The sequence below is a fragment of the Babylonia areolata genome, chromosome 9 (assembly GCF_041734735.1).
Source record: "Babylonia areolata isolate BAREFJ2019XMU chromosome 9, ASM4173473v1, whole genome shotgun sequence".
Classification (NCBI taxonomy): Eukaryota; Metazoa; Mollusca; class Gastropoda; order Neogastropoda; family Buccinidae; genus Babylonia; species Babylonia areolata.
In genome coordinates, this window is record NC_134884.1 from 47,420,688 (window position 1) to 47,446,351 (window position 25,664).

Genomic DNA, 25,664 nt, shown 5'->3' on the forward strand with positions numbered 1-25,664 from the left:
CCACCCCACTGACCACAACCCACACCTTACACAGGTACAGACAGTAAAGGTACAGTCCACCCCACTGACCACAACCCACACCTTACACAGGTAAAGGTACAGTCCACCCCACTGACCACAACCCACACCTTACACAGGTACAGACAGTAAAGGTACAGTCCACCCCACTGACCACAACCCACACCTTACACAGGTAAAGGTACAGTCCACCCCACTGACCACAACCCACACCTTACTACAGGTACAGACAGTAAAGGTACAGTCCACCCCACTGACCACAACCCACACCTTACACAGGTAAAGGTACAGTCCACCCCACTGACCACAACCCACACCTTACTACAGGTAAAGGTACAGTCCACCCCACTGACCACAACCCACACCTTACAACAGGTAAAGGTACAGTCCACCCCACTGACCACAACCCACACCTTACAACAGGTAAAGGTACAGTCCACCCCACTGACCACAACCCACACCTTACACAGGTAAAGGTACAGTCCACCCCACTGACCACAACCCACACCTTACAACAGGTAAAGGTACAGTCCACCCCACTGACCACAACCCACACCTTACACAGGTAAAGGTACAGTCCACCCCACTGACCACAACCCACACCTTACACAGGTAAAGGTACAGTCCACCCCACTGACCACAACCCACACCTTACAACAGGTAAAGGTACAGTCCACCCCACTGACCACAACCCACACCTTACTACAGGTAAAGGTACAGTCCACCCCACTGACCACAACCCACACCTTACACAGGTAAAGGTACAGACCACCCCACTGACCACAACCCACACCTTACACAGGTAAAGGTACAGTCCACCCCACTGACCACAACCCACGCCTTACACAGGTAAAGGTACAGTCCACCCCACTGACCACAACCCACACCTTACTACAGGTAAAGGTACAGTCCACCCCACTGACCACAACCCACACCTTACACAGGTAAAGGTACAGTCCACCCCACTGACCACAACCCACACCTTACAACAGGTAAAGGTACAGTCCACCCCACTGACCACAACCCACACCTTACACAGGTAAAGGTACAGTCCACCCCACTGACCACAACCCACACCTTACACAGGTAAAGGTACAGTCCACCCCACTGACCACAACCCACACCTTACAACAGGTAAAGGTACAGTCCACCCCACTGACCACAACCCACACCTTACAACAGGTAAAGGTACAGTCCACCCCACTGACCACAACCCACACCTTACACAGGTAAAGGTACAGTCCACCCCACTGACCACAACCCACACCTTACTACAGGTAAAGGTACAGTCCACCCCACTGACCACAACCCACACCTTACTACAGGTAAAGGTACAGTCCACCCCACTGACCACAACCCACACCTTACACAGGTAAAGGTACAGTCCACCCCACTGACCACAACCCACACCTTACACAGGTACAGACAGTAAAGGTACAGTCCACCCCACTGACCACAACCCACACCTTACACAGGTAAAGGTACAGTCCACCCCACTGACCACAACCCACACCTTACTACAGGTAAAGGTACAGTCCACCCCACTGACCACAACCCACACAGGTACAGACAGTAAAGGTACAGTCCACCCCACTGACCACAACCCACAACTTACTACAGGTAAAGGTACAGTCCACCCCACTGACCACAACCCACACCTTACTACAGATAAAGGTACAGTCCACCCCACTGACCACAACCCACACCTTACACAGGTAAAGGTACAGTCCACCCCACTGACCACAACCCACACCTTACACAGGTAAAGGTACAGTCCACCCCACTGACCACAACCCACACCTTACACAGGTAAAGGTACAGTCCACCCCACTGACCACAACCCACACCTTACTACAGGTAAAGGTACAGTCCACCCCACTGACCACAACCCACACCTTACTACAGGTAAAGGTACAGTCCACCCCACTGACCACAACCCACACCTTACACAGGTAAAGGTACAGTCCACCCCACTGACCACAACCCACACCTTACACAGGTAAAGGTACAGTCCACCCCACTGACCACAACCCACACCTTACACAGGTAAAGGTACAGTCCACCCCACTGACCACAACCCACACCTTACACAGGTAAAGGTACAATCCACCCCACTGACCACAACCCACACCTTACACAGGTAAAGGTACAGTCCACCCCACTGACCACAACCCACACCTTACACAGGTAAAGGTACAGTCCACCCCACTGACCACAACCCACACCTTACTACAGGTACAGACAGTAAAGGTACAGTCCACCCCACTGACCACAACCCACACCTTACACAGGTAAAGGTACAGTCCACCCCACTGACCACAACCCACACCTTACACAGGTAAAGGTACAGTCCACCCCACTGACCACAACCCACACCTTACACAGGTAAAGGTACAGTCCACCCCACTGACCACAACCCACACCTTACACAGGTAAAGGTACAGTCCACCCCACTGACCACAACCCACACCTTACTACAGGTACAGACAGTAAAGGTACAGTCCACCCCACTGACCACAACCCACACCTTACACAGGTAAAGGTACAGTCCACCCCACTGACCACAACCCACACCTTACACAGGTAAAGGTACAGTCCACCCCACTGACCACAACCCACAGCCTTACCATGGGAACAGAAAGAGTGCTAGTGGCGTTTCCCTGCAGAACGTAGGTACAGTTGACCATGAGGTAGTCTTTGAAGCCGTTGGGTGGCTTGGGGGTCACCGAGTTCATCAGCTTGTGTCGGTTCAACATTTGCTGTGGACAGACAACACCAACATTTATAGTTAGCTATAGTAGGAAAACCACCTGTTAACTGTTTCTTTTGATCCTCCTCATCTTAACCCGTTCAACCCCGGGGAGCTTACAGCCTCGGCAGGCTTCCCTGCCGTACTGATGTGGAACAACTCAGAAAATATACTGAAATGGACCACTTTTCCTTCAAACTAGCACACGTGGACACAGACGCAAATACTGCAGAAGTTAGTTCCCTTTGCTTACTGTATATCTGCAGGAATGTGTAAAACGTTTTAATGAAACAAATTTCAACACCCTTGCAATGGTTGGGTGCAGGGTTGAATGAGTTAATAGGTTAGAGGAATTCCTGCCTGTTGTTTTGCACCGCCTTTATTTATAAACTTTGCCTATACTTTTGTGGTGTCAGCAGCAAAAAAACGTAAAGAGCTACAGGGCTGTTTAACCCCTAGGCTGCCTATATGACGAGATAACTCGCCAGCGCAATCATGTACGCTTCGCTGTCACAATGATGAGAGAACTTTTCCCTGGTTTGCATTCAGTTCGTTGACAAAAATACTGGTAACTTTAGGTTGGGAATCTTTCTAGATTCTATTCATAGCTAGAAACAACATCTATGTCATGAGGCAGTCCTTTATTTGAACATTTTGGTTGGGTTACTGCCGCAGTGCTTGCCTGGCTCCTCTCCTTGCTCGCTCAACAAAATGTCAGACTGATGCTGTGCTCAAGACATGCGATCATGGCGAACAAAATCAACCAAGATTGCTTTCTTTAGCTGATGCTCAGAAAGAATTGAAGCCTAAATTCGAAGGAGAAGACAGTGAGGAACGTTTATAGGACGATTTGATAGAAAATAAAGGGAGCAATCAAGAAAGTGGCCAATATACAACTATCAGTAAGTGATGCTGGCTGTGCAGATGTAGCAGATGACAGAAAGTGACTGAATTATTATCAGGACTCAGTGTGAGTGATTTTCTTGGCACTCAGCCAATGCAGTCTGGTGAGAACTGGATAAAGTGACCGTGTGAGAGGGGTGAAGAGGAGAGGGGTGGAGATCGAGGGGGCGTGGCCTCACATCTATATTATCACTTAGAGAAGTCACAATGCATTGTGTATCTGTCTCTTTTAAAAAACTTTTTTACTGTGGTTGTTCTAGTATGATTTTGAGTGTGCGTATATCCATTTGTCCCGAAAATATGATATTCTAGCGCAAATTACCTGACTAATGTTTGTAATTAACAACTTGAAAATGTGATAAAAAAACAAAACACTATTTCAAAACAACAGCATGTCACTGAAAATATATAAAATGGGAAAATATCACGTGTTTTGTATTCTTTATTCATTTACCTTTCAGAAAATATATGCTTTTAAGTTTTATGGGTCTTTCTCCAATAACAAAGAGCACAGAATTTTTTGAAAATTTATCCCTATTTTTTGTGGAAAAAGCCCCTGGCAAATAGATTTCACTTAAATCTTATTTTCATGGCAGCGAAAGAGTTACGAAAGAAAAAAGAAAAAAAAAGAAGCACCTTTTTCTCCTCAAAATATGGCTCATTTGGTTGAACACTAAGCTTGCATGCATGTCCTTGTAAGGGTGTGTTGTGCTGCATTGTGTTACACTGCAGTACGTAGCATTGTATTGTATTGTACTGTATGACTTTTTTTGGTCACAACAGATTTCTCCGTGTGAAATTCAGGTTACTCTCCACAGGGACAGTGCGTCACCACAGTGCAGTGTCACCACTTTCTTCATGTTTTTTCCGTATGCAAGTTTATTTGATTTACTAGTTTCACTGCAGATGGACACACTTGCAACATTTTTTTTAAACCGCTATGACTCTGGTAGTATTACAAATCATCCTTTACAAACACAATGCACATCAAAAAAGGTTCTTCCCCAAGCAGGGATTAACCCTTTTACCCACAGGTCGCCCAGCACTAATCACCCATGAAATCCTGTGCCAAGGGGAATAACTCTTGCGATTAGCGATAGTGGGCAATCATAAACATTGATTAAAAATATAATCACCTTCTTTTGTTACACATTTTTATTTTTCCTGCGTTCTACACATAATAAGGTTGCAAAAGAATTTTTGTTTCCAGGCTCACGTTGCTTTGTATTTTCACACACACACACAAAAAGTGTCAAATTTGATGGTCAACTTTGCAAGAATTTCTTTTCATTACAGTATGATTTTCTTTGGAATAAATTTGTCTGGTCTGCAGTGTCTTCTAACACGTCTTCTTTTTATTCTTTTTCTTACTCAACTTGAATTCCGACAATGAACATGCTGATTTTGATCTTTTCAGTTTGAGGGATGGTGTGTTCCTATGATGGTCGGGAGAAAAACAACAGCAAACAAACAAAAACAAACCAACCAACCTACCTCACATTTAATTTCTCCATAATGAAAAGAAAAATATAATCCACTGAACTAGCAAAATCAGGAAGATAGTGCAGAATGCCAATAATTATCAGTGCAATCAATGACTGACAGTATTGATTCGGACGGTCCGGCGATCGATTCACGATTTTGGAGGTCCGGTGATCGATTCACAATTTCGGAAGTCCGGCGATCGATTCCCACTCAGGTACTGACTACACTCTCAATATTGGTGAAACTCAGTCAGTGGATGTCTAGGTCACACAGTTCGATCGACTTTTACAAAATTTTCATGCAGAAATCATCTTCAGAATAGTCGTTTGGATTATGCTATGACTCTCGACAGTCATCAAACTCATCTTGCAACTTTGAAACTTTGGCAAAACTTAACCAAATCAGTAATAATATATTCCATTGAACTAGCACAATCAGGAAGATCATGCAGAACAACAACAAATATCAGTGAAATCAAGACCTACTCACTGGCACTATCGATTTCGGAGGTCCAGCGTTTGATTCATGATTTCGGAGGTCCGCTGATCGATTCACATTCAAGTACCAACTTCACTCTCGTTGTCAGCAAAACTCGGTCAGTCAATATCTAGGTCACTCAGTTCAATCAATTTTTACAAGATTCTCATGCAAAAATCATTCAAAAATTGTTCCGATTACGTTAAAGCTCTCGGCAATCATCAAACTCGTCTTACAACTTTAAAAATTCACAACTTTGTCAAAATTCAAGCAAATCGGATTCTGAACAGTGCAAAATGCCCGGCAGGAAGTGCCGAAAATGAGGCTGTGAATCTTGCAAGAGTCTCGTTTATATAAACAACAATGGCTGCGCCCATAGTCAGCACATGTTTAGCTAGCGGTACTGGGCACATTCGGGTGTTACACTGCAAGCCGTTACGGGACGTAAATGTTGAAAGAGGGTAAACTAATATCCACGCTGGAGTCTGCACCAGTGGGTCACAGTATAGCACATTTAAATGAAATGCTTTCTTTCTCCAAGCAAACAACCAATGGGAAAAGGGACAGTACTACCTGTCGCCTCAAATTGAGGTACAGCTCGTAGGGGTTGGGAGGTTTCTCCAGGACGATGTCACGATTCTCCGCTTGTTCCCGCGTCTGAGCTTCTGTCTTGGCCCGTAACTTTCGTTTGCGGGGATGGACGGGAATTTCGTCGTTGGGCCCCGCACCTCCTGAGTCTGAGGCTGGCTCTCCTGACCCGTCGTCCTTGTTCTCCGCAAATTCTACACACAGCAAATTAAAAAAAATTATCTTCATTATTATCATTTTCTTCTTCTAAAATATTCATTAACTGTGTTCCCTTGCAAAGAAGCTTCTTTTCTATCAAAATATGTACAATATAATCAAAATAACAAACTTCAACTGCAAGCTGACAAGTATGGTATTACATCTTATTATTTTGCTGCTTATACGAGTTATAGCCCGGCTGACCAGACCATCCATATCATGACTGAAAAACTTAATATTGACCCTGTACAACTTGAAACAAAACAAAACAAAATAAACAAAAACAACAACAACAAGAAGAAAATGAAAAGAAAGAAACCTGTACAAGATATGCAGACACTAATACAGTCACATACAGTCATATAGATAGTATAAAAGTATATTGCCCATTGTCATACAAGGAAATAAGCAATATACTAGAAAGAGACTTTTATAGGTGTTTGAATTCAAGTCTAAAACCTCGTCAGTTGACTCTCTCAGACTTTGGTCCGATTCGCAGACCAATTCTGAGCTTAGCTCTCAGACTATTATCAAATTCATTACGGACCAAGTATTGTTCTAATGTCAAGTGTATATGCTTTAGTAACCTGACAATTGAGCATATAATTTTTCGCTGTAGCTTGATGAAGCCTTTTGTACACGAAAGTGTGTCTTCACAAGTGACTGAGAACGTTGATGTTTTTGACTTTTTGCATTCATTATCAGTTGTTTCGCTTGTCAGTTTAACGACTTCTCTTTTACGAAGTCCTTTAAGTAATTTCCTGTAACTGTATTTAGAGGGTTTTTTTTGTTGTTGTTTTTTTCTTCCAAATTTCACCCACATTTTTACCCTCATTTGCCCAGTTTCTTCCAACCCTCCATTCATCCACATCTCCCACCCCTTCTAACCGATAATACTCAGATGTATTCATAAATACTTTAACAAAATGTCTTCAATCACCGATATGTGTGACGGGACATTTAAACAAAATTCTTCTTCTTCTTCTTCACATACAAACAACAAATACCAATTTTTTCAACAACTCACTCAGACACTGCCATATAGATGGCCTTAAATTTCCTAATCAATTATAACATTTATTACACGGGACTAATTTCACATTCTTTTCTGTGTTGATTCTTGTACAGTGCTTCACACACTACAAGCACAATCACTGAAAATACAGACAAAATCTGAAATGATAGATGAAATCAGTCACATCAATGCTTTATGTTTGCTACTATGCTAGGCACAGAAATCGCTTTCTGCTGGATACTGCCTCATTCTTTATTTTTAACGATAAAGTGGACAACATGCTCAGCAAAACAAGGACCAAAGTGTCATTCGGAGTCAGTCTGTATACATCACTAGTGTATATATATATATATATCCTTTGTCTTTGAAAGAATTCTCCAGTCATATACATGGAGAGACTTTCAGATAACTACAACAAGAAAGGGTCAACAGAAAAGTTTACCAGTATAGACACATACACAAACAGCTGAAACATGGTCATCATATAGAAAATAGATAAATCTACTAATTTGTGTGCACTAGCAAGTCAAGAATTGAAGAAATTGACCATTTTTGATAAACTATTAATGATCATTGAATACTTATATCAATTTACACAAACATTACTAACTTACATAAACATTTATTTTGTAACTTTTTTTATGCCATCATGAAGGGCCTGACTAAGCGCGTTGGGCTATGCCACAGGTCAGGCATCTGCTTGGCAGATGTGGTGTAGCGTATATGGATTTGTCCGAACGCAGTGACGGCTCCTTGAGCTACTGAAACTGAAACTGAAGTTCATGGGGGGAATATCATATCAAAATACATCAAACTATCTAGTCAGGTTAGTCTCACGCAGCTGGTGAGAAAAAGAAAATGCCATTTAAGTCCGCTAAAGCCATGACTGTATGAATAAAGCGAACCATGTCTGAATCAGTTAGGCGTTGGGACTTCAGATCCAGTGTTCACCAGTGATAAAAGAGTTCAAGACTCATTTCCGGCATGGTGCTGTGAAAGGCACTTTGCCCTGACGTTCCTCACCTGACCCAGGTATCGAACATTGGCTGGGAAAGATGAAAATTGGCGGGAGGATTGGACCCCTCCTTCCTATTGGGCCCCCCCCCTTCCTATGCTGAGCCCTAGAATGACCAGACACAGTGGATATCAATTCACTGCCCCTGTGGCCATAGAAGGCTATGGGACCTTTAAATACAGGCAGTTGCAGTAAATATGATTCTCATCTGCTGAATGCACTGAACACGAAAGTAATGAACAGATGTTGAGAAGATTAAATGACTTTCCTGATAGTAGAGAAAAGAGAAAAGAAATCGAGAAAGAGAAACAGAGAAAGAGATAGACAAAGAGGCTGAGAACTAAACAAAAGAGCGAGGCAGCAGAGACAAGGAGAGGGTGAGGGGAGAGGATCACCTCTGGAGTCTGCCTTGGACACCCTGTCCTGCGTCTCCTTGTTGGGTTCCACTTTGGGCTGACCACCTCCCGTCTTCTGCTGCTTCTGCTCCTGCTGCTGCTTCATGGCTGTGTGAGATCGCAGCGTCCGTGTCGGGCGTGACTCCTCCTCCTCCCTGTCCCCTCCTTCCTCCTCCTCCTTGCCGTTGCTGGTCAGCTCCTCCCTGGTAACCGACGACGATGACGACTCTGGCAGCGCCCCTTTGCCGGCAGAGTTTCTGTTCTCATCCCGCTCGCTGGAACCTGTGCGGGAGGATGGACGGGAAGGGGGTGCAGGAGAGGGGGTGTTCATCGTCAACGAGTTTTCCTCCTTCGGCAACATAGGGGCCAGGGAGGTGGGTGGCGGTTTGGTCCCCTCGTCAGAGTCCGTCACGTCCATGGTGGTCCACTGGCCAGTGTTGGCCGCCGCCTGGGTTGTTGGATTGAGCACGTAGGGGAGGGCTGGCTTGGACAGCAGGTTCTTCGTCTGGTCCGGGGCATGGGGCGTGGCCGAGGCTTTCTGGGAAGGGAGGATGATCTTGAGGGGGGGGACCTTGGGGCAGGAGGAGAGCCGGCTTTCGTTGTCACGGTCAGACCGGGGGGAAGACGACATGTTCTCGTCGATATCCATGCGCAGCGGGGAGCTGGCTGAGCTGTCCGACTTCTCCGCCGACAACAGATCCAGGCTGGGGGGGAAGGCCTTGGGTGAGGCTCGGTCCCCCCGGTCACCCAGAGAGGACCGCTGCGTCTCCCAGCGCAACGTCCCCAAGTTTGAGTGCAGATTGGAGCTGGGGAGGAAGGGGGCGGAGGTCGCGTTTGTGTGAGAAACACCCCCACCCCCGCTACTGACCGTGACCGGCACACTCCCCTCACTCGCCACGCTTGAACTGCTGACACACGAAATGCTGCCACCACCACCACCTCCACTACTTCGACGACTACTGCTGTGGGGGTGGTTGGCGGGCTGGGAAGTCCTGTCGGCGGGACCGGGAGCGATGAGGGAATCCTTCTCCACACCACTGGCCGCACTGCTACTCCCCCCAGTGGTGGATGACACACCGCTGCCGGTTCGTGACACACACACCCCCACACTCCCCCCCTCCAGCACCGGCCCTGCCTGATGACTGATGCGATGTCGACCCGTAGACGATGATGATGATGAAGCACTGGTGCTGTGGTTCACGCCCTCCATGGAGGCTGGAATGTGCTGACTGTCCCGCAGGTGGTGGCCAGAGTTACCACCACCACCACCACCTGTCACACCTGGGGACAGGCGTGAGGCGGCCCCTCCCGCGTTCTGCTGTAAGCGCGAGGTTCGAACACCTGTTCTGAACACCCCGCCGCCTCCCCGCTCGTCATCGTCTTCATCGTCACTGACCTCCTCCAGAGGCTGAGGGGTGAAGGGCTCAGTGCGCAGACGCTGCAATGAGGGCCCTGGTCCCTGAGACGAGGGGAAGCCACTCTCCTCCTCGGAAGAGTCTGGGCGAACACACTGCACTTTGAGGGACGGCAAGGTGAGAGGGGTGGAGGAGGAGGAAGACGGGGTGGACGATGGGCAGGGTGCAGCCACACTGTTCTGGCTCCCCCCCCCACCACCACCACCACCCCCCACACCACCACCACCTATCCGCATGATACTGTCCCAGTTGTCTGGACCTCCTCGTGCCTTGTGATGGTGGTGCTGGTTGTGGTGGGGGTGGGGGTGGTGGTGGTGGTCGGTGGGGAAGGGAGGGAGGAGGTCTGAGCGGCGTGCCCCCTCCTCACCCCCCACCTCCATGCTGGACACGGGAGAGCAGGAGGGTGAGGGGCGACCGCTGCCCCCTCCCCGGTTCATCACCCCTCCCCCCCGCTCCCGCCCGTGATGGGAGGGTGGCTGTAACTGCTGCTGCTGTTGTTGTTGTTGTTGTTGGTCGCCTGTGTCCATGGTCAGGATATACGACTTGAACATTGGTTCTTTGGAATCTGTGCTCTTTCTGTTACTGGAAAAAACAACAACAAAAAACAAAATGATACAATACACATAGTCCAGCAGTCACCAAATTCAAACAGGGCTTATGATAAGCTTAAAGTCTTAAGGTTCCCAGGGACTCTTTAATTATAAGGGGTCCCAAACTACATTCAGAGGGTCACACTAGTGCTGCACTTTCTCGTCAAATCTGCATGGCTACACACACATAGGCAGCCATACCTTCCAGTCCTATCTGGGTTTCTGGGCCAACAAGTAAGTTAAGGGAAACAACTTTTTGTAGTAGATGATCTGAGTGTCAGACAGAAGCTATGATACAGGATTTTTACTACTTCCATAACATGTTTGTTCTAGAAATTTCAAAGCGTGCCAAGGATCTGCTTGAAGAACACAGTACGTGCTTTCCATTTTTAAAGCGTCCTGGATGTATAATTACGAGTTACCAGAAGTGCTGCTCATCTCATTCTAGCCTACAGCTCCATGCCTGCTGATCTCATTCTAGCCTACAGCTCCAAGCCTACAGCTCCATGCCTGCTGATCTCATTCTAGCCTACAGCTCCAAGCCTACAGCTCCATGCCTGCTAATCTCATTCTAGCCTACAGCTCCAAGCCTACAGCTCCATGCCTGCTGATCTCGTTCTAGCCTACAGCTCCAAGCCTACAGCTCCATGCCTGCTGATCTCATTCTAGCCTACAGCTCCATGCCTGCTGATCTCATTCTAGCCTACAGCTCCATGCCTGCTGATCTCATTCTAGCCTACAGCTCCATGCCTGCTGATCTCATTCTAGCCTACAGCTCCATGCCTGCTGATCTCATTCTAGCCTACAGCTCCAAGCCTACAGCTCCATGCCTGCTGATCTCATTCTAGCCTACAGCTCCATGCCTTTCTTCAACTCCTCTGGACCTGCACTGCATGAGGCCACTGTAAAAAACCAACAACCAAAAACCAACACCACCAGGGTGGTTCACTGAAATGGCCAAAATCAATGCAGAATTGCTGATTTAATCTGTCAAACAAGGCTTCGTTTTCCTGCCTCAGGAATCCAGAAACAGTTCAGTTTACAATGCCAACTGCACCAAGCAAGAATAAACGAAATTCAAACTGTGTGTTGGTAGGAGACAACTCCTACCTGGTCCACAGGGGAAGTAATCATGGTACGAGTTAACTTGTACCTGGAGTAGAATGAGTTGAATTATTTGCTCAACACTAGTGAAGCCACTACTGTCCCCTTTTAACTTCATCCCTCTGGCACACTACACCAACTGGGAATGGCATTTTACTCCATGCTCAAAACCACCTACAATGGTAGATGGTAGTCTGGATGCTAATCTATGGATGGGACAATAAACTGAAGTCCTGTAAGATGAGTCAATAAACTAAGGTCCGGTGTGATGAGACAAAAAAACCACGGTCTTGTGTGCAATGTGCATATAAAAGAACCCACAGCAAAAGCTGTTCCTGGCAAAATTCTGTAAAAGAATTCTATCTGATGATAGTAAAACAAATACACTTTAAGAAAGAAAAAAGAAAAAAAAAAGAGGAGGATAGCACTGCATTGTGACGACAAGCTCTCCCCTGGGAAAAGCCACCAGAATTTCATACAGAGAAATGTGGTGTGTCAAAAAGTAGTACAATACAATAAAGTAGTACATTGGTCACAAAAAAAAACCCTTAAAAGAACACTTGGGAAATCGCACAGCTTTCTTCTTGAGGGCATGGTGAAAGCATGCTAGGTTTTTAGCAAACAGCTGTGAATGCAGCGAATGTAATGAGCAACACTCATAACCAGAGGTACCTCCCTGCATGTGCATTTACAGGTTTTTAACAATGAAAAACAACAGCCACTGTTTATAAACCATGGAATAATAACATTTTTGACTGAAACATTTGATTTTTCAAAAGCATTTCTTCAAACTGTTCCTGGTGCACACGTGTCTGAATCAGCCATCAGTGTAGTAAATGGGAGGCCCATGGCTGACCAAACTATATCCAGCCTGCATAATTTGATCATCTCAGATTTGGTTTTAACCTTTTATGAAATTATATCAGCTTTAATGAAATTACTGTTGACCTTTTGTGAAATCTGTGCACAACAAATGCTGAAGGTTTATAAAAAAATTGTATGTTGTAAAACAAGACTCACTTTTGGTAAGTTGTAAAAGAAGACTAAAGACTAACTTCTGATATGTTGAAAAACAAGACTCACTTTTGGTAAGTTGTAAAAGAAGACTAAAGACTAACTTCTGATATGCTGAAAAACAAGACTCACTTTTGGTAAGTTGTAAAAGAAGACTCACTTTCGGTAAGTAGTAACAGAAGACTAAAGACTAACTATTAATAAGCTGAAAAACAAGACTTACTTTTGGATAGTTATAAAAAAAAAAAAAATCTGAAATAATACTCACTTTTGATAAGTTGTTAACTTTTTGTGCAGTCTGTACATAACAAATCCTGAAGGTTTATAAAAACTGGATGTTGTCAAAAGCAAGACTCACTTTGTAAGTTGCAAAGGACGATTTAAGACTAACTTTTGTGTGCTGAAAAATAAGACTCACTTTTGGATAGTTGTAAAAAAGTTGTAAAACAAGACTCACTTTTGTGAAGTTGTAAAACAAGATTTACATTTGATAAGTTGAAAACAAGACTCACTTTTGATAAGTTGAAAACAAGACTCACTTTTGATAAGTTGAAAACAAGACTCACTTTTGATAAGTTGAAAAATAATATTTCCGGCACACTGTGGAGTCTGCACTGCACTAAAGGGTCACGGTGAAGCATGTGTAGTTAAAACAATATTTACTTATGATATGTAGTAAAACAGAACTCTTAAAATAAGTTGTATTTCATGGTCATATTATCTGTACACTACACGTCTCTCTACCTCTGTCCCTGGTTGGGACCCGCCTCTTCTCCACTGCTGCTGCCTGCAGATTTAAACTTGAGGAACAAGCGAGGGGAAGACAGGGGCTTGTCCACTGGGGACTTGGGAGGTAGGCTCAGACGGCGATTTCCAAAGCTCCCTCCTAAGGAGTACGAGTTGTCGCCTTTCACCATCGACATAGACGAGCTGCGAGGTTTGATTTCTGAAACAAGAGAAAAAAAGCCAGTATCTCTATTTTAGTGGATGTGTAATAGAGAACTCATTTCTGTCAGTGTATTTGAAAAAAGAACTAATTTTCGTCGGTGGATGTGTAATAGAGAACTCATTTCCGTCACAATCGTCGGTGGATGTGTAACAGAGAACTCATTTCCGTCACAATCAGTTTTGTTTTCAGTCTGAAGGAGGTGTCAAAGCGAGCTAACTGAACGATAAACTCTACACCACATCTGCTGTTACTGTGTAAGAAAAAGTTTTGTTTTCAATTTTCAAGGAAGAAAAAAAGGAGCAGACGCCTACAGTGCTGGTCAGACCTTCATAGTAACCTAGGTCTGTGTAAAAACATTAACATAAAACGAAAAAAAAAAATGTAATCAAATAAACAAAGAAGTAAATAAATTAAAATGTAACAGAACACATAAAAAAAAAAAAAAAATAAATAAATAAAAAAAGAGTGGAAGGAAAATGGTCGAATTAGAAAAAAAAATGTCCAGCCATACCAAACAACCCAGTACATCAAAAGGAGAAAGTTAACAAAAAAACAACAACAAAAAAACAACAACAAAAAAATGTTGGTTGTAAAATAAGACTCATTCTGATAAGAGGTGTCCAGACTATAGGTCAGTCTTCAGGGACTGTGTTAGTTGGAAATAACACTGAAGGAAAAAGCAAAGCTGAAGAAAAGGTATAGGCATTAATCACTAAACGAAGACGAGGATGAACAGAGGAGTGAATAGAAATTCAGAGGAGGTGGGAGAAGAAGGTTGGGGGTGGGGAGGGGTAGGGTGGGGGAAAGAAAAGGAAAGGAAGAGCAGTCAGGAGATGGGGAGGGCTGGTGATGCCTCTGGTCACTCTCTCCTGGGTGGAGTGTGCCAAGGCGGGCAATAACAGGGGATTCCATGTGTTTTCTGTAGGTTCTGTCAAGGTGGTTCTACCGCACAGCTGTGATACTGGCATGGGGCAGACTGTGGTGGGGGCTGTTGAAGTGGTGACAGATGGGGTCCTTGTAGTTCACCCTTAATGATCGTAAATGTTCCAGTCATGTAAACAGTCATTTATGGTGCAGCCAGTTCCACCCACTTATAATTTGCCACATAGGGTGCAGTTAAGGATGTAAACTATATTGGTGGATCTGCAAATGAGTGTAGTGTGGGGGAGCGTGGGGGAGAGGGGTATGGGTCCTGGGACAGAGATAATCAAAGCACAATGTTCCTAAGGTTATGATCCCTATAGTTTTGTGGGGTACCTTCCACATCCAGGCCCCGGTCATCATCCTTGATGGAGGCGAGGCTGTCTGGGGAGGTGGGGGAGGTGACCTCCTCCACGCTGGAGGTGTCGCTGTTGGAGGACACGATCTCTCGGTTCAGCAACTTCTTAATGTTGGCGTCGTTGGCCACATCCACCGGGGTCTGCCCCTTGATGTTGGTCTGCAGGGGGTTGGCGCCATGCTTCAGCAGGATCCCCACCAACTGCGCACACACACACACACACACACAGAGTTTAACTCAGTGTGTCAACAGTTAGTCAGTGTATGTATATATGTATGTATGTTAGTCAGTCGTATCCAACTATGACCACCAGAACACCGGAGGAGGCATCTGGTGTCCTGACTATTCCAACTATGACTGGTGGTAGTAATTTAGGAAAATCTTAGGAATATGTCTACGTAATTCAACTGTAATAGCTTCTTTTAAATCTTTTTTTTTTTTTTTTTTTTTAAATCCCAGAGTGGACGTTTATCACCCTCCCACACTCCACCATTTTTCACCAACTTTTTCTTTGAGTATAAATGAGCATACTGAACAGAAACAAAAAAACTTTTTTTTTTTTTTTAAAAAAAACATGAAAAAGTATTCTTCTGTGTCATCTACTGAAGACATTATATATCTGATCTGACAGTACACCATGTGTACATACCTCTTCTTTAATGATGCCCTACTAAAGAAAAATAAAATATTTAAAAAAAAGAAAGAAAAGAAAGCAAAAAAAGAAAAGAAAAGAAAAAGAAAAAAAAAAGAAAAAAAAAAAAGTAAAACACCACCACCAAAAACAAACATAATAATCATTTTCAGTGTTGTCAACCAAAGACTTATACTGGCACCAGACCTGAAAAAGCGCGATGTGAAAGTACCTTTCTGTGGTTGTTGATGGCGGCGTCATGCAGGGGCGACTCGTCCCCCAGTCCCAGCACGTTGACACTGGCGCCCGCCTTCAGCAGCTGCTTGGCCACGTCCACGTTACCCAGGTTACACGCCTCGTGTAGAGGGGTCCAGCCTGACCAACACACAGAAAACAGGGCATGTGTGTTATCACACAGAAAACAGGGCATGTGTGTTATCACACAGAAAACAGGGCATGTGTGTTATCACACAGATCACACAGAAAACAGGGCATGTGTGTTATCACACAGAAAACAGGGCATGTGTGTTATCACACAGATCACACAGGAAACAGGGCATGTGTGTTATCACACAGAAAACAGGGCATGTGTGTTATCACACAGATCACACAGAAAACAGGGCATGTGTGTTATCACACAGATCACACAGAAAACAGGGCATGTGTGTTATCACACAGAAAACAGGGCATGTGTGTTATCACACAGATCACACAGAAAACAGGGCATGTGTGTTATCACACAGATCACACAGGAAACAGGGCATGTGTGTTATCACACAGATCACACAGGAAACAGGGCATGTGTGTTATCACACAGATCACACAGGAAACAGGGCATGTGTGTTATCACACAGAAAACAGGGCATGTGTGTTATCACACAGATCACACAGAAAACAGGGCATGTGTGTTATCACACAGATCACACAGGAAACAGGGCATGTGTGTTATCACACAGATCACACAGAAAACAGGGCATGTGTGTTATCACACAGAAAACAGGGCATGTGTGCTATCACACAGATCACACAGAAAACAGGGCATGTGTGCTATCACACAGATCACACAGAAAACAGGGCATGTGTGTTATCACACAGAAAACAGGGCATGTGTGCTATCACACAGATCACACAGGTTGTGTGTTTCAGTTTCTCAAGGAGGCGTCGCTGCGTTTGAACAAATCCATATACGCTACACCACATCTGTTAGGCTGATGCCTGACAGCAGCATAACCCAACACGCTTGTCAGGCCTTAAGTCCATGCTTATATAAATACCATTGTGTAGCTATCAAAGTGGGTTTTTTTTTATATAATTTTGCCAGAGGGCAACACTTTCTGTTTGCCATGGGTTCTTTTGCTGTGCGCCAAGTATGTGCTGCAAACAGGATCTCAGTTTATCATCTCATCCAAAAGACTAAATGCTCAGTTTGATTTTCCAGTCCAACTTGGAAGAAAGGGCGAGAGTGGGATTGGAACCCACACCGTCACAGACTCTCTATATTGGCAGCTGAGCGTCTTCCATTCTGCCACCCTCCTCACCTATCACGAACATCAGTGCAAATACACAGAGCTGTTGTAATGTTTCTAGGCAACATTTCAAAGTATTGTTTACACCTAAATGGATGATGTCAGTCACTTTGAACAGCATCAGTACTGGATATTGCGCAATAGAAACATTTCTATATTGCACTCATTATTTCTATCACAATAATCATTATCATAACCTGCGTAATCGGCAACGTTGACTGAGGCCCCGGACTTGATGAGTCTGCGTGCGTGCTTGACGTCCCCTCTCTTGGCAGCGATGTGCAGAGGCGTCTCTCCTCGCTCGTTTCGCTTGTTCACCTTCTTGTCTGCCGGCGTTCGTTTGGTGGAGGTCACTGACGGGGGTGGTGAGGACGGTTTGGGCGAAGAATCTGAAATGACAAGTTTCAGTTTGAACGAGGCGTCAGAGCGTGTGGACTAACCCATAACACACCACACCGCATCCACGTTAAACAACAACACAGAGAAAAACAAAGAAAGGGGGAGCAGGTGCTTGACCTGTACATACACCCAACACTCCGCCCCTGTCAGTGCCTGAAATGTACATACTTTAACTCAAGTTCACTGAGAAAACAATAATACAAAATGCCTTTTTTTTTCTCTCAACTAATCATCTAACGAACTCAGTACAGGGTTTCCCATGTCTGGGCTGCGAGAAATGTGACAGGTCAGTTCCACAACACAGTTCTATGGCAAAAATCATCAACACAGTACCAGGTAAGTAAGTTCTCCATGTCGGCAAAACATGAACTGGCCCAACTCTCCTTCAAATCCCAACGACATCAGAAACAAAAATCTTTTACACAATTCAAAGATCACCAGTAACATAACAACAGTGACAAACCACCAGAACTGATCACTGCTATCTAACTATCAAGATCAAGGGACACACAGTTCATGCTGAAAATGGCAAAACAAACATTTCTTAGGAAACTTGTAACTTTGTCCTATTTTCAAGGTGTCATTTCCTAAAAACCAATTATCTGGTGATATCAACAACACGTTTTACATATTCATAACAATTGCTTGGCATCTGGTGGTGGGAAACCCTAATTTCTCAAAAGGCAAACAAAACAAAACAAACAAACAAACCCTCCCACACTCCTTTTTTCAATTCCCCTTTTTTCAACTTTAATCTATTACCTCCCCTCCCTTACATTTTTGTCTGTACCACAAGTTGGCGGTGGTGGGGGCTTTCTTATTTTGATTAACAGGGGTGGGGGTGGGGGAGGGAGTGAGGATTAGTGTTATGAACGTTCTTATTTTGATTAACAGGGGTGGGGGTGGGGGAGGGAGTGAGGATTAGTGTTATGAACTTTCTTATTTTGATTAACAGGGGTGGGGGTGGGGGAGGGAGTGAGGATTAGTGTTATGAACTTTCTTATTTTGATTAACAGGGGTGGGGGTGGGGGAGTGAGTGAGGATTAGTGTTATGAACTTTCTTATTTTGATTAACAGGGGTGGGGGTGGGGGAGGGAGTGAGGATTAGTGTTATGAACGTTCTTATTTTGATTAACAGGGGTGGGGGTGGGGGAGTGAGTGAGGATTAGTGTTATGAACTTTCTTATTTTGATTAACAGGGGTGGGGGTGGGGGAGGGAGTGAGGATTAGTGTTATGAACGTTCTTATTTTGATTAACAGGGGTGGGGGTGGGGGAGGGAGTGAGGATTAGTGTTGTGAACTTTCTTATTTTGATTAACAGGGGTTTACATATATATTTTGTGTGTGTTAATTGATAATAAAATTATTTTAAAAAAACAAAAAAACAAAACAAACTGCAATCTGCTCTGCATTTACCCCTATCCATCCCTATTTTGAAACAAAGGGGGAAAAAAGTAAGAGAAAAAGAGCAGACTGTTTTGAACCAATCTAGGACAGAGTGTGTGTGATCATTCTTTCACCATGGCTGAATCTTTCCCCCACCCCATCTCCCTTCTTCCACCTCCGGCTTTTAGTTTTAAAGCCACCAACAGGGAAATACAGCTATCACTTTCCTCCCTTCCTCCCCTCCCCTCATGGGCTCTCCTTCCCCTCACCTGACCCTCACCCACATTCCTCAGTCTGGTTATCAAAACAACCAAAAAACCCCAACTCTTTTCTTCTCATGCTCGCCTCTTCCATTCTAGATAAGAGAATATTCCCCGTCTTTCACTGAAATTTCATAATGGCCTATTATCTACAACAACAACAACAACAAAAAACACACACGCATACAACTGACTGCTCCCTCCCCCTCAATGTGCATAACTTGTGTATTTTGGTTTCCTTGAGCTAGTTGTTGTGTGTTGTAGGCACGATCCATGGTGTATTTTGGTTTCCTTGAGCTAGTTGTTGTGTTGTAGGCACGATCCATGGTGTATTTTGGTTTCCTTGAGCCAGTTGTGTGTTGTAGGCACAATCCATGGTGTATTTTGGTTTCCTTGAGCTAGTTGTTGTGTGTTGTAGGCACAATCCATGGTGTATTTTGGTTTCCTTGAGCTAGTTGTTGTGTTGTAGGCACAATCCATGGTGTATTTTGGTTTCCTTGAGCTAGTTGTTGTGTTGTAGGCACAATCCATGGTGTATTTTGGTTTCCTTGAGCTAGTTGTTGTGTGTTGTAGGCACGATCCATGGTGTATTTTGGTTTCCTTGAGCTAGTTGTGTGTTGTAGGCACAATCCATGGTGTATTTTGGTTTCCTTGAGCTAGTTGTTGTGTTGTAGGCACAATCCATGGTGTATTTTGGTTTCCTTGAGCTAGTTGTTGTGTGTTGTAGGCACAATCCATGGTGTATTTTGGTTTCCTTGAGCTAGTTGTTGTGTTGTAGGCACAATCCATGGTGTATTTTGGTTTCCTTGAGCTAGTTGTTGTGTTGTAGGCACAATCCATGGTGTATTTTGGTTTCCTTGAGCTAGTTGTTGTGTTGTAGGCACAATCCATGGTGTATTTTGGTTTCCTTGAGCTAGTTGTTGTGTGTTGTAGGCACAATCCATGGTGTATTTTGGTTTCCTTGAGCTAGTTGTTGTGTGTTGTAGGCACAATCCATGGTGTATTTTGGTTTCCTTGAGCTAGTTGTGTGTTGTAGGCACAATCCATGGTGTATTTTGGTTTCCTTGAGCTAGTTGTTGTGTGTTGTAGGCACAATCCATGGTGTATTTTGGTTTCCTTGAGCTAGTTGTTGTGTTGTAGGCACAATCCATGGTGTATTTTGGTTTCCTTGAGCTAGTTGTTGTGTGTTGTAGGCACAATCCATGGTGTATTTTGGTTTCCTTGAGCTAGTTGTGTGTTGTAGGCACAATCCATGGTGTATTTTGGTTTCCTTGAGCTAGTTGTTGTGTTGTAGGCACAATCCATGGTGTATTTTGGTTTCCTTGAGCTAGTTGTTGTGTGTTGTAGGCACAATCCATGGTGTATTTTGGTTTCCTTGAGCTAGTTGTGTGTGTTGTAGGCACAATCCATGGTGTATTTTGGTTTCCTTGAGCTAGTTGTTGTGTTGTAGGCACGATCCATGGTGTATTTTGGTTTCCTTGAGCTAGTTGTTGTGTTGTAGGCACAATCCATGGTGTATTTTGGTTTCCTTGAGCTAGTTGTTGTGTTGTAGGCACAATCCATGGTGTATTTTGGTTTCCTTGAGCTAGTTGTGTGTTGTAGGCACAATCCATGGTGTATTTTGGTTTCCTTGAGCTAGTTGTGTGTTGTAGGCACAATCCATGGTGTATTTTGGTTTCCTTGAGCTAGTTGTGTGTTGTAGGCACAATCCATGGTGTATTTTGGTTTCCTTGAGCTAGTTGTTGTGTTGTAGGCACAATCCATGGTGTATTTTGGTTTCCTTGAGCTAGTTGTTGTGTGTTGTAGGCACAATCCATGGTGTATTTTGGTTTCCCTGAGCTAGTTGTTGTGTTGTAGGCACGATCCATGGTGTATTTTGGTTTCCTTGAGCTAGCTGTTGTGTGTGGTAGGCACAATCCATGGTGTATTTTGGTTTCCTTGAGCTAGTTGTTGTGTTGTAGGCACAATCCATGGTGTATTTTGGTTTCCTTGAGCTAGTTGTTGTGTGTTGTAGGCACAATCCATGGTGTATTTTGGTTTCCCTGAGCTAGTTGTTGTGTTGTAGGCACGATCCATGGTGTATTTTGGTTTCCTTGAGCTAGTTGTTGTGTTGTAGGCACAATCCATGGTGTATTTTGGTTTCCTTGAGCTAGTTGTTGTAGGCACAATCCATGGTGTATTTTGGTTTCCTTGAGCTAGTTGTTGTGTTGTAGGCACGATCCATGGTGTATTTTGGTTTCCTTGAGCTAGTTGTTGTGTGTTGTAGGCACAATCCATGGTGTATTTTGGTTTCCTTGAGCTAGTTGCTGTGTTGTAGGCACGATCCATGGCCAACAATGTCAACCAGCAGGATTTAGTTTTTACCATAAAGAATGTACACCCACAAGAGGTTGTTTTTTTTCCCCTGAAGCCCCTGGTGACTATGGCCTTTCCACTGATTGGTTTCTTCATTCACTTCAAGCTCCACCACACTGTGGCTGGTTTCCCCATGCTGGGTGACATGTGCTGTTGCTTCCTCGGCTTTTTCTCCACACCCACCCAGCCCTGTCAAAAAGCCAGCCGGCACTGACAACTCACTAAAGGAACTGACATATAAATATATATATATATCCCTGTCGCTTTATTTCATGGTACTTCCCCATTTTTCAAGGTATCCCCCCCCCCCCCCCACCTCCCATTACAGCTCACAGACCCGGGATGCAGTCCTATGTGAAACAGCTCCATCAAGAGGAATGGAACGTGACTGATAACAAGTCATTTCAGACCCTCCCTGACCTCATGCAATTCCTTCCTTCCTTCCTTCATGGAAGGCAGCAAAGTGGAGACTGTTCTTTGCAGGCTCCATACAGGTCGTTCTTATCTGACGCATTCTTTTATCTTGAAAGGTGAAGAAGCTCCATGGTGAGTGTGTGCCTGGCAACTAACCAGTCTGCCAGCTTAAAACATCTGCTGATTAACTGCTCGGGTGTGCATGATATCAGGCAAACATTTTACAGCCAGCTCTGTGAATTTGTCCAGGGATGCCCGACTAAAACCCACCCACCCAGCCTCATTTCCATACTCTGTTCCTGAAGGAAATATTTGTAGCTGGACTTCAGTTTGCCTGGACAGAGCTAGGTGTGGGTGAACTGGTCTTTTTTATGTTGGTTTAATTGAACTGTTCACAACATTTCAGGCTGGTTTAACTGAACTGTTCACAACATTTTGGGCTGGTTTAACTGAACTGTTCACATCAATGAAGGCTGGTTTAACTGAACTGTTCACATCATTGAAGGCTGGTTTAACTGAACTGTTCACATCATTGTAGGCTGGTTTAACTGAACTGTTCACATCACTGTAGGCTGGTTTAACTGAACTGTTCACATCACTGTAGGCTGGTTTAACTGAACTGTTCACATCACTGTAGGCTGGTTTAACTGAACTGTTCACATCACTGTAGGCTGGTTTAACTGAACTGTTCAAATCACTGAAGGCTGGTTTAACTGAACTGTTCACATCACTGTAGGCTGGTTTAACTGAACTGTTCACATCACTGTAGGCTGGTTTAACTGAACTGTTCACATCACTGTAGGCTGGTTTAACTGAACTGTTCACAACATTTTGGGCTGGTTTAACTGAACTGTTCACATCACTGTAGGCTGGTTTAACTGAACTGTTCAAATCACTGAAGGCTGGTTTAACTGAACTGTTCACATCATTGTAGGCTGGTTTAACTGAACTGTTCACATCATTGTAGGCTGGTTTAACTGAACTGTTCACATCATTGTAGGCTGTTTAACTGAACTGTTCACATCACTGTAGGCTGGTTTAACTGAACTGTTCACATCACTGTAGGCTGGTTTAACTGAACTGTTCAAATCACTGAAGGCTGGTTTAACTGAACTGTTCACATCACTGTAGGCTGGTTTAACTGAACTGTTCACATCACTGTAGGCTGGTTTAACTGAACTGTTCACATCACTGTAGGCTGGTTTAACTGAACTGTTCACATCACTGAAGGCTGGTTTAACTGAACTGTTCACATCATTGTAGGCTGGTTTAACTGAACTGTTCACATCATTGTAGGCTCTTTTCAACTGGTTTTAAGAACTGATGGGGGTTCAACTCTGAAACGGCCTGTTTGTGGTTGGCTGGGCCGTAAGCACTGTGATTTCATTGGATTTAAACCCTTCTTACATGTAAGGAACTGTCATTTCAATGTTTCTTTTATCCAGTCAGCACTATTTTTCATTCTGCTTATCTCCCTCAAACGGCAGAAGTTGAGGACTGGGCCCTGACTTCCTATGCTGAGCCCTGGACACAGTGGACGTTAATTCACTGCTTCCTATGCTGAGCCCTGGACACAGTGGATGTTAAATTCACTGCCTTCATATGCTGAGCCCTGGACACAGTGGATGTTAAATTCACTGCCTTCCTATGCTGAGCCCTGGACACAGTGGATGTTAAATTCACTGCCTTCCTATGCTGAGCCCTGGACACAGTGGATGTTCACTGCCTCAGTGGCTGTAAAAGGATGAGGGGACCTTACATTTTAACCTCAACACTACCTTACTTTTCAACCTATTCCTTACACAAGTTGGTCCAACACAGGTGTCCCATTCCTCAAGGCATCCTCAAGGACCCTCCCCCCTCCTGACGCTTGCCTTCTGGCAGTGTGGGACAGCAGCTAAAGGATAGAGGACCTTCATTTAACCTTAATACCACCACTACTTTTCAACCTATTTCTTCCACATGTTCATGCAACACAGGCATCACATTCCTCCTGGCTTCTCGTAGGACCCCACACACCCTTCCCAACGCTTTCTCACACTGAGCAGGGACGGGGGGGGGGGGGGGGGGGGGGGCTGACCTCCTTGTGATGTCTCGTCGGTCATGCGCATGAGCATGGCCATCTGCTGCCTCTCGGACAGCGGCACCCCGTGGCTGCGCACATTCCCAGAGCCCCCGCGAGGGGAGGAGCTGTTGCCTGGATCGGGGGAGGAGGCGTCGAAACCGATCGGGCGCTTTCTCTTGGCCGCTGTTACCTTCTTGTCTGCTGAAAGCACAGGCAACAGTCTGGGTCACAAACACAGGTTATTAAAAACAAAACTGAAAAACAACAACAAAAAACCAAAAAAACAAAACAAAACAAAAAAACAAACAAAAAAAAAACCCAGCCACCCACCCCCTTGATAATAGCAATGATATATTTCTTTATGCTAAACTCTGTGAAGAGTCGCAGGGGTGCTGCGCTGAAGAACTCTTCACCAGATTCCACTTCAGGTCTGGTGGTTGTATGTCAAAGCCTGGGCCTTTGTCACTTACATTTTGTTTGTTTTCTTTTCTTCTCTTCTTTTTCGGTTTTTCTTTCTGTATGTTCATTCATGCATGTTTTTCTCATTTCATATATGTGTGTGTGTGTGTTTGTGTGTGTGTGTGTGTGTGTGTGTGTGTGTGTGTGTGTGTGTGTGAGAGAGAGAGAGAGAGAGAGAGAGAGAGAGAGAGAGAAAGAGAGCATGCGCATGTGTGTGGGGGGTGTGGGTATGTGAGTGTGTGTGCATGTGTGCTTATGCATGTGCCAAAATATGCTTTTATGTTGTGCATGTTTGTGTGCCTGTGTGTGTGCCATGTAGATGCTGAACTTGGTATCCCCCTATGATTATCACGCCATCCATAACAACTGATTTTCCATTCCACTCCCTTCCCCACTCTACCAACAGCACTTACCTCAAATAGGACAATGCAACTTCATCGTCTACACCACACATATAATTACCCATACATACAGCAAAGATGTCACAACACATCCATGGTGTCTTATCAAGGCCTTGGAAGTGTGAACCTTGTACTAATTCTTGCAATGACACTTTTTTTTTGACTGAGGGTCAAAATGTGAGCTCTAAACCCACAACATCACTCTCACTCCTTTTACTGAGTAATAACAATCCATGCGCTCATAATCATGAACGAAAATCAACCTGTGAACATTCACCACAGTCTTATTGAGGGTTAACTTAACAAATGCTAAGTTCTTCATACTCACAATCTCATTCTCAGGGCTTTAGCCCAGAAACTATGCACAATCTCATAACCATGAATCTAAAAATTAAAAAAAAGAGAAAAGAATATGTACCTGTAAACATTAACCATAGCTCAGCAAAACATAATAAAAAAACCCCAAGAAATATCATCAGCATATATATAAACCCTGCCAACGATTGTCGCAAAACAATCTATCAATATTGTCAGCATTCAAACCCAGCTGACTTGATATTACCTGCAGATCTGC

General features: G+C 44.4%; 1 protein-coding gene across 10 annotated transcripts in view; it reads right to left on the reverse strand.

Annotated features, from left to right (window-relative positions):
• The window catches only part of LOC143285550 (uncharacterized), a 126,677-nt gene that overhangs the window by 21,655 nt on the left and 79,358 nt on the right, over positions 1–25,664 (reverse strand). For 6 of the 10 annotated variants that reach the window (XR_013055695.1, XM_076592923.1, XM_076592919.1 and 3 more), the window contains 8 exons: positions 24,246–24,431; positions 17,549–17,740; positions 16,058–16,200; positions 15,173–15,395; positions 13,711–13,912; positions 8,844–10,840; positions 6,206–6,414; positions 2,646–2,777 (listed from right to left, as the gene is read on the reverse strand). Coding sequence is in view for 9 of the 10 variants with exons in the window: in XM_076592923.1 (XP_076449038.1) it covers positions 2,646–2,777; positions 6,206–6,414; positions 8,844–10,840; positions 13,711–13,912; positions 15,173–15,395; positions 16,058–16,200; positions 17,549–17,740; positions 24,246–24,431 (3,284 nt within the window). In the remaining variant the exon portion in view is untranslated. The remainder of the gene's footprint in view (positions 1–2,645; positions 2,778–6,205; positions 6,415–8,843; positions 10,841–13,710; positions 13,913–15,172; positions 15,396–16,057; positions 16,201–17,548; positions 17,741–24,245; positions 24,432–25,664) is intronic. The other 4 variants (XM_076592924.1, XM_076592922.1, XM_076592926.1 and 1 more) reach the window with 1 other exon arrangement.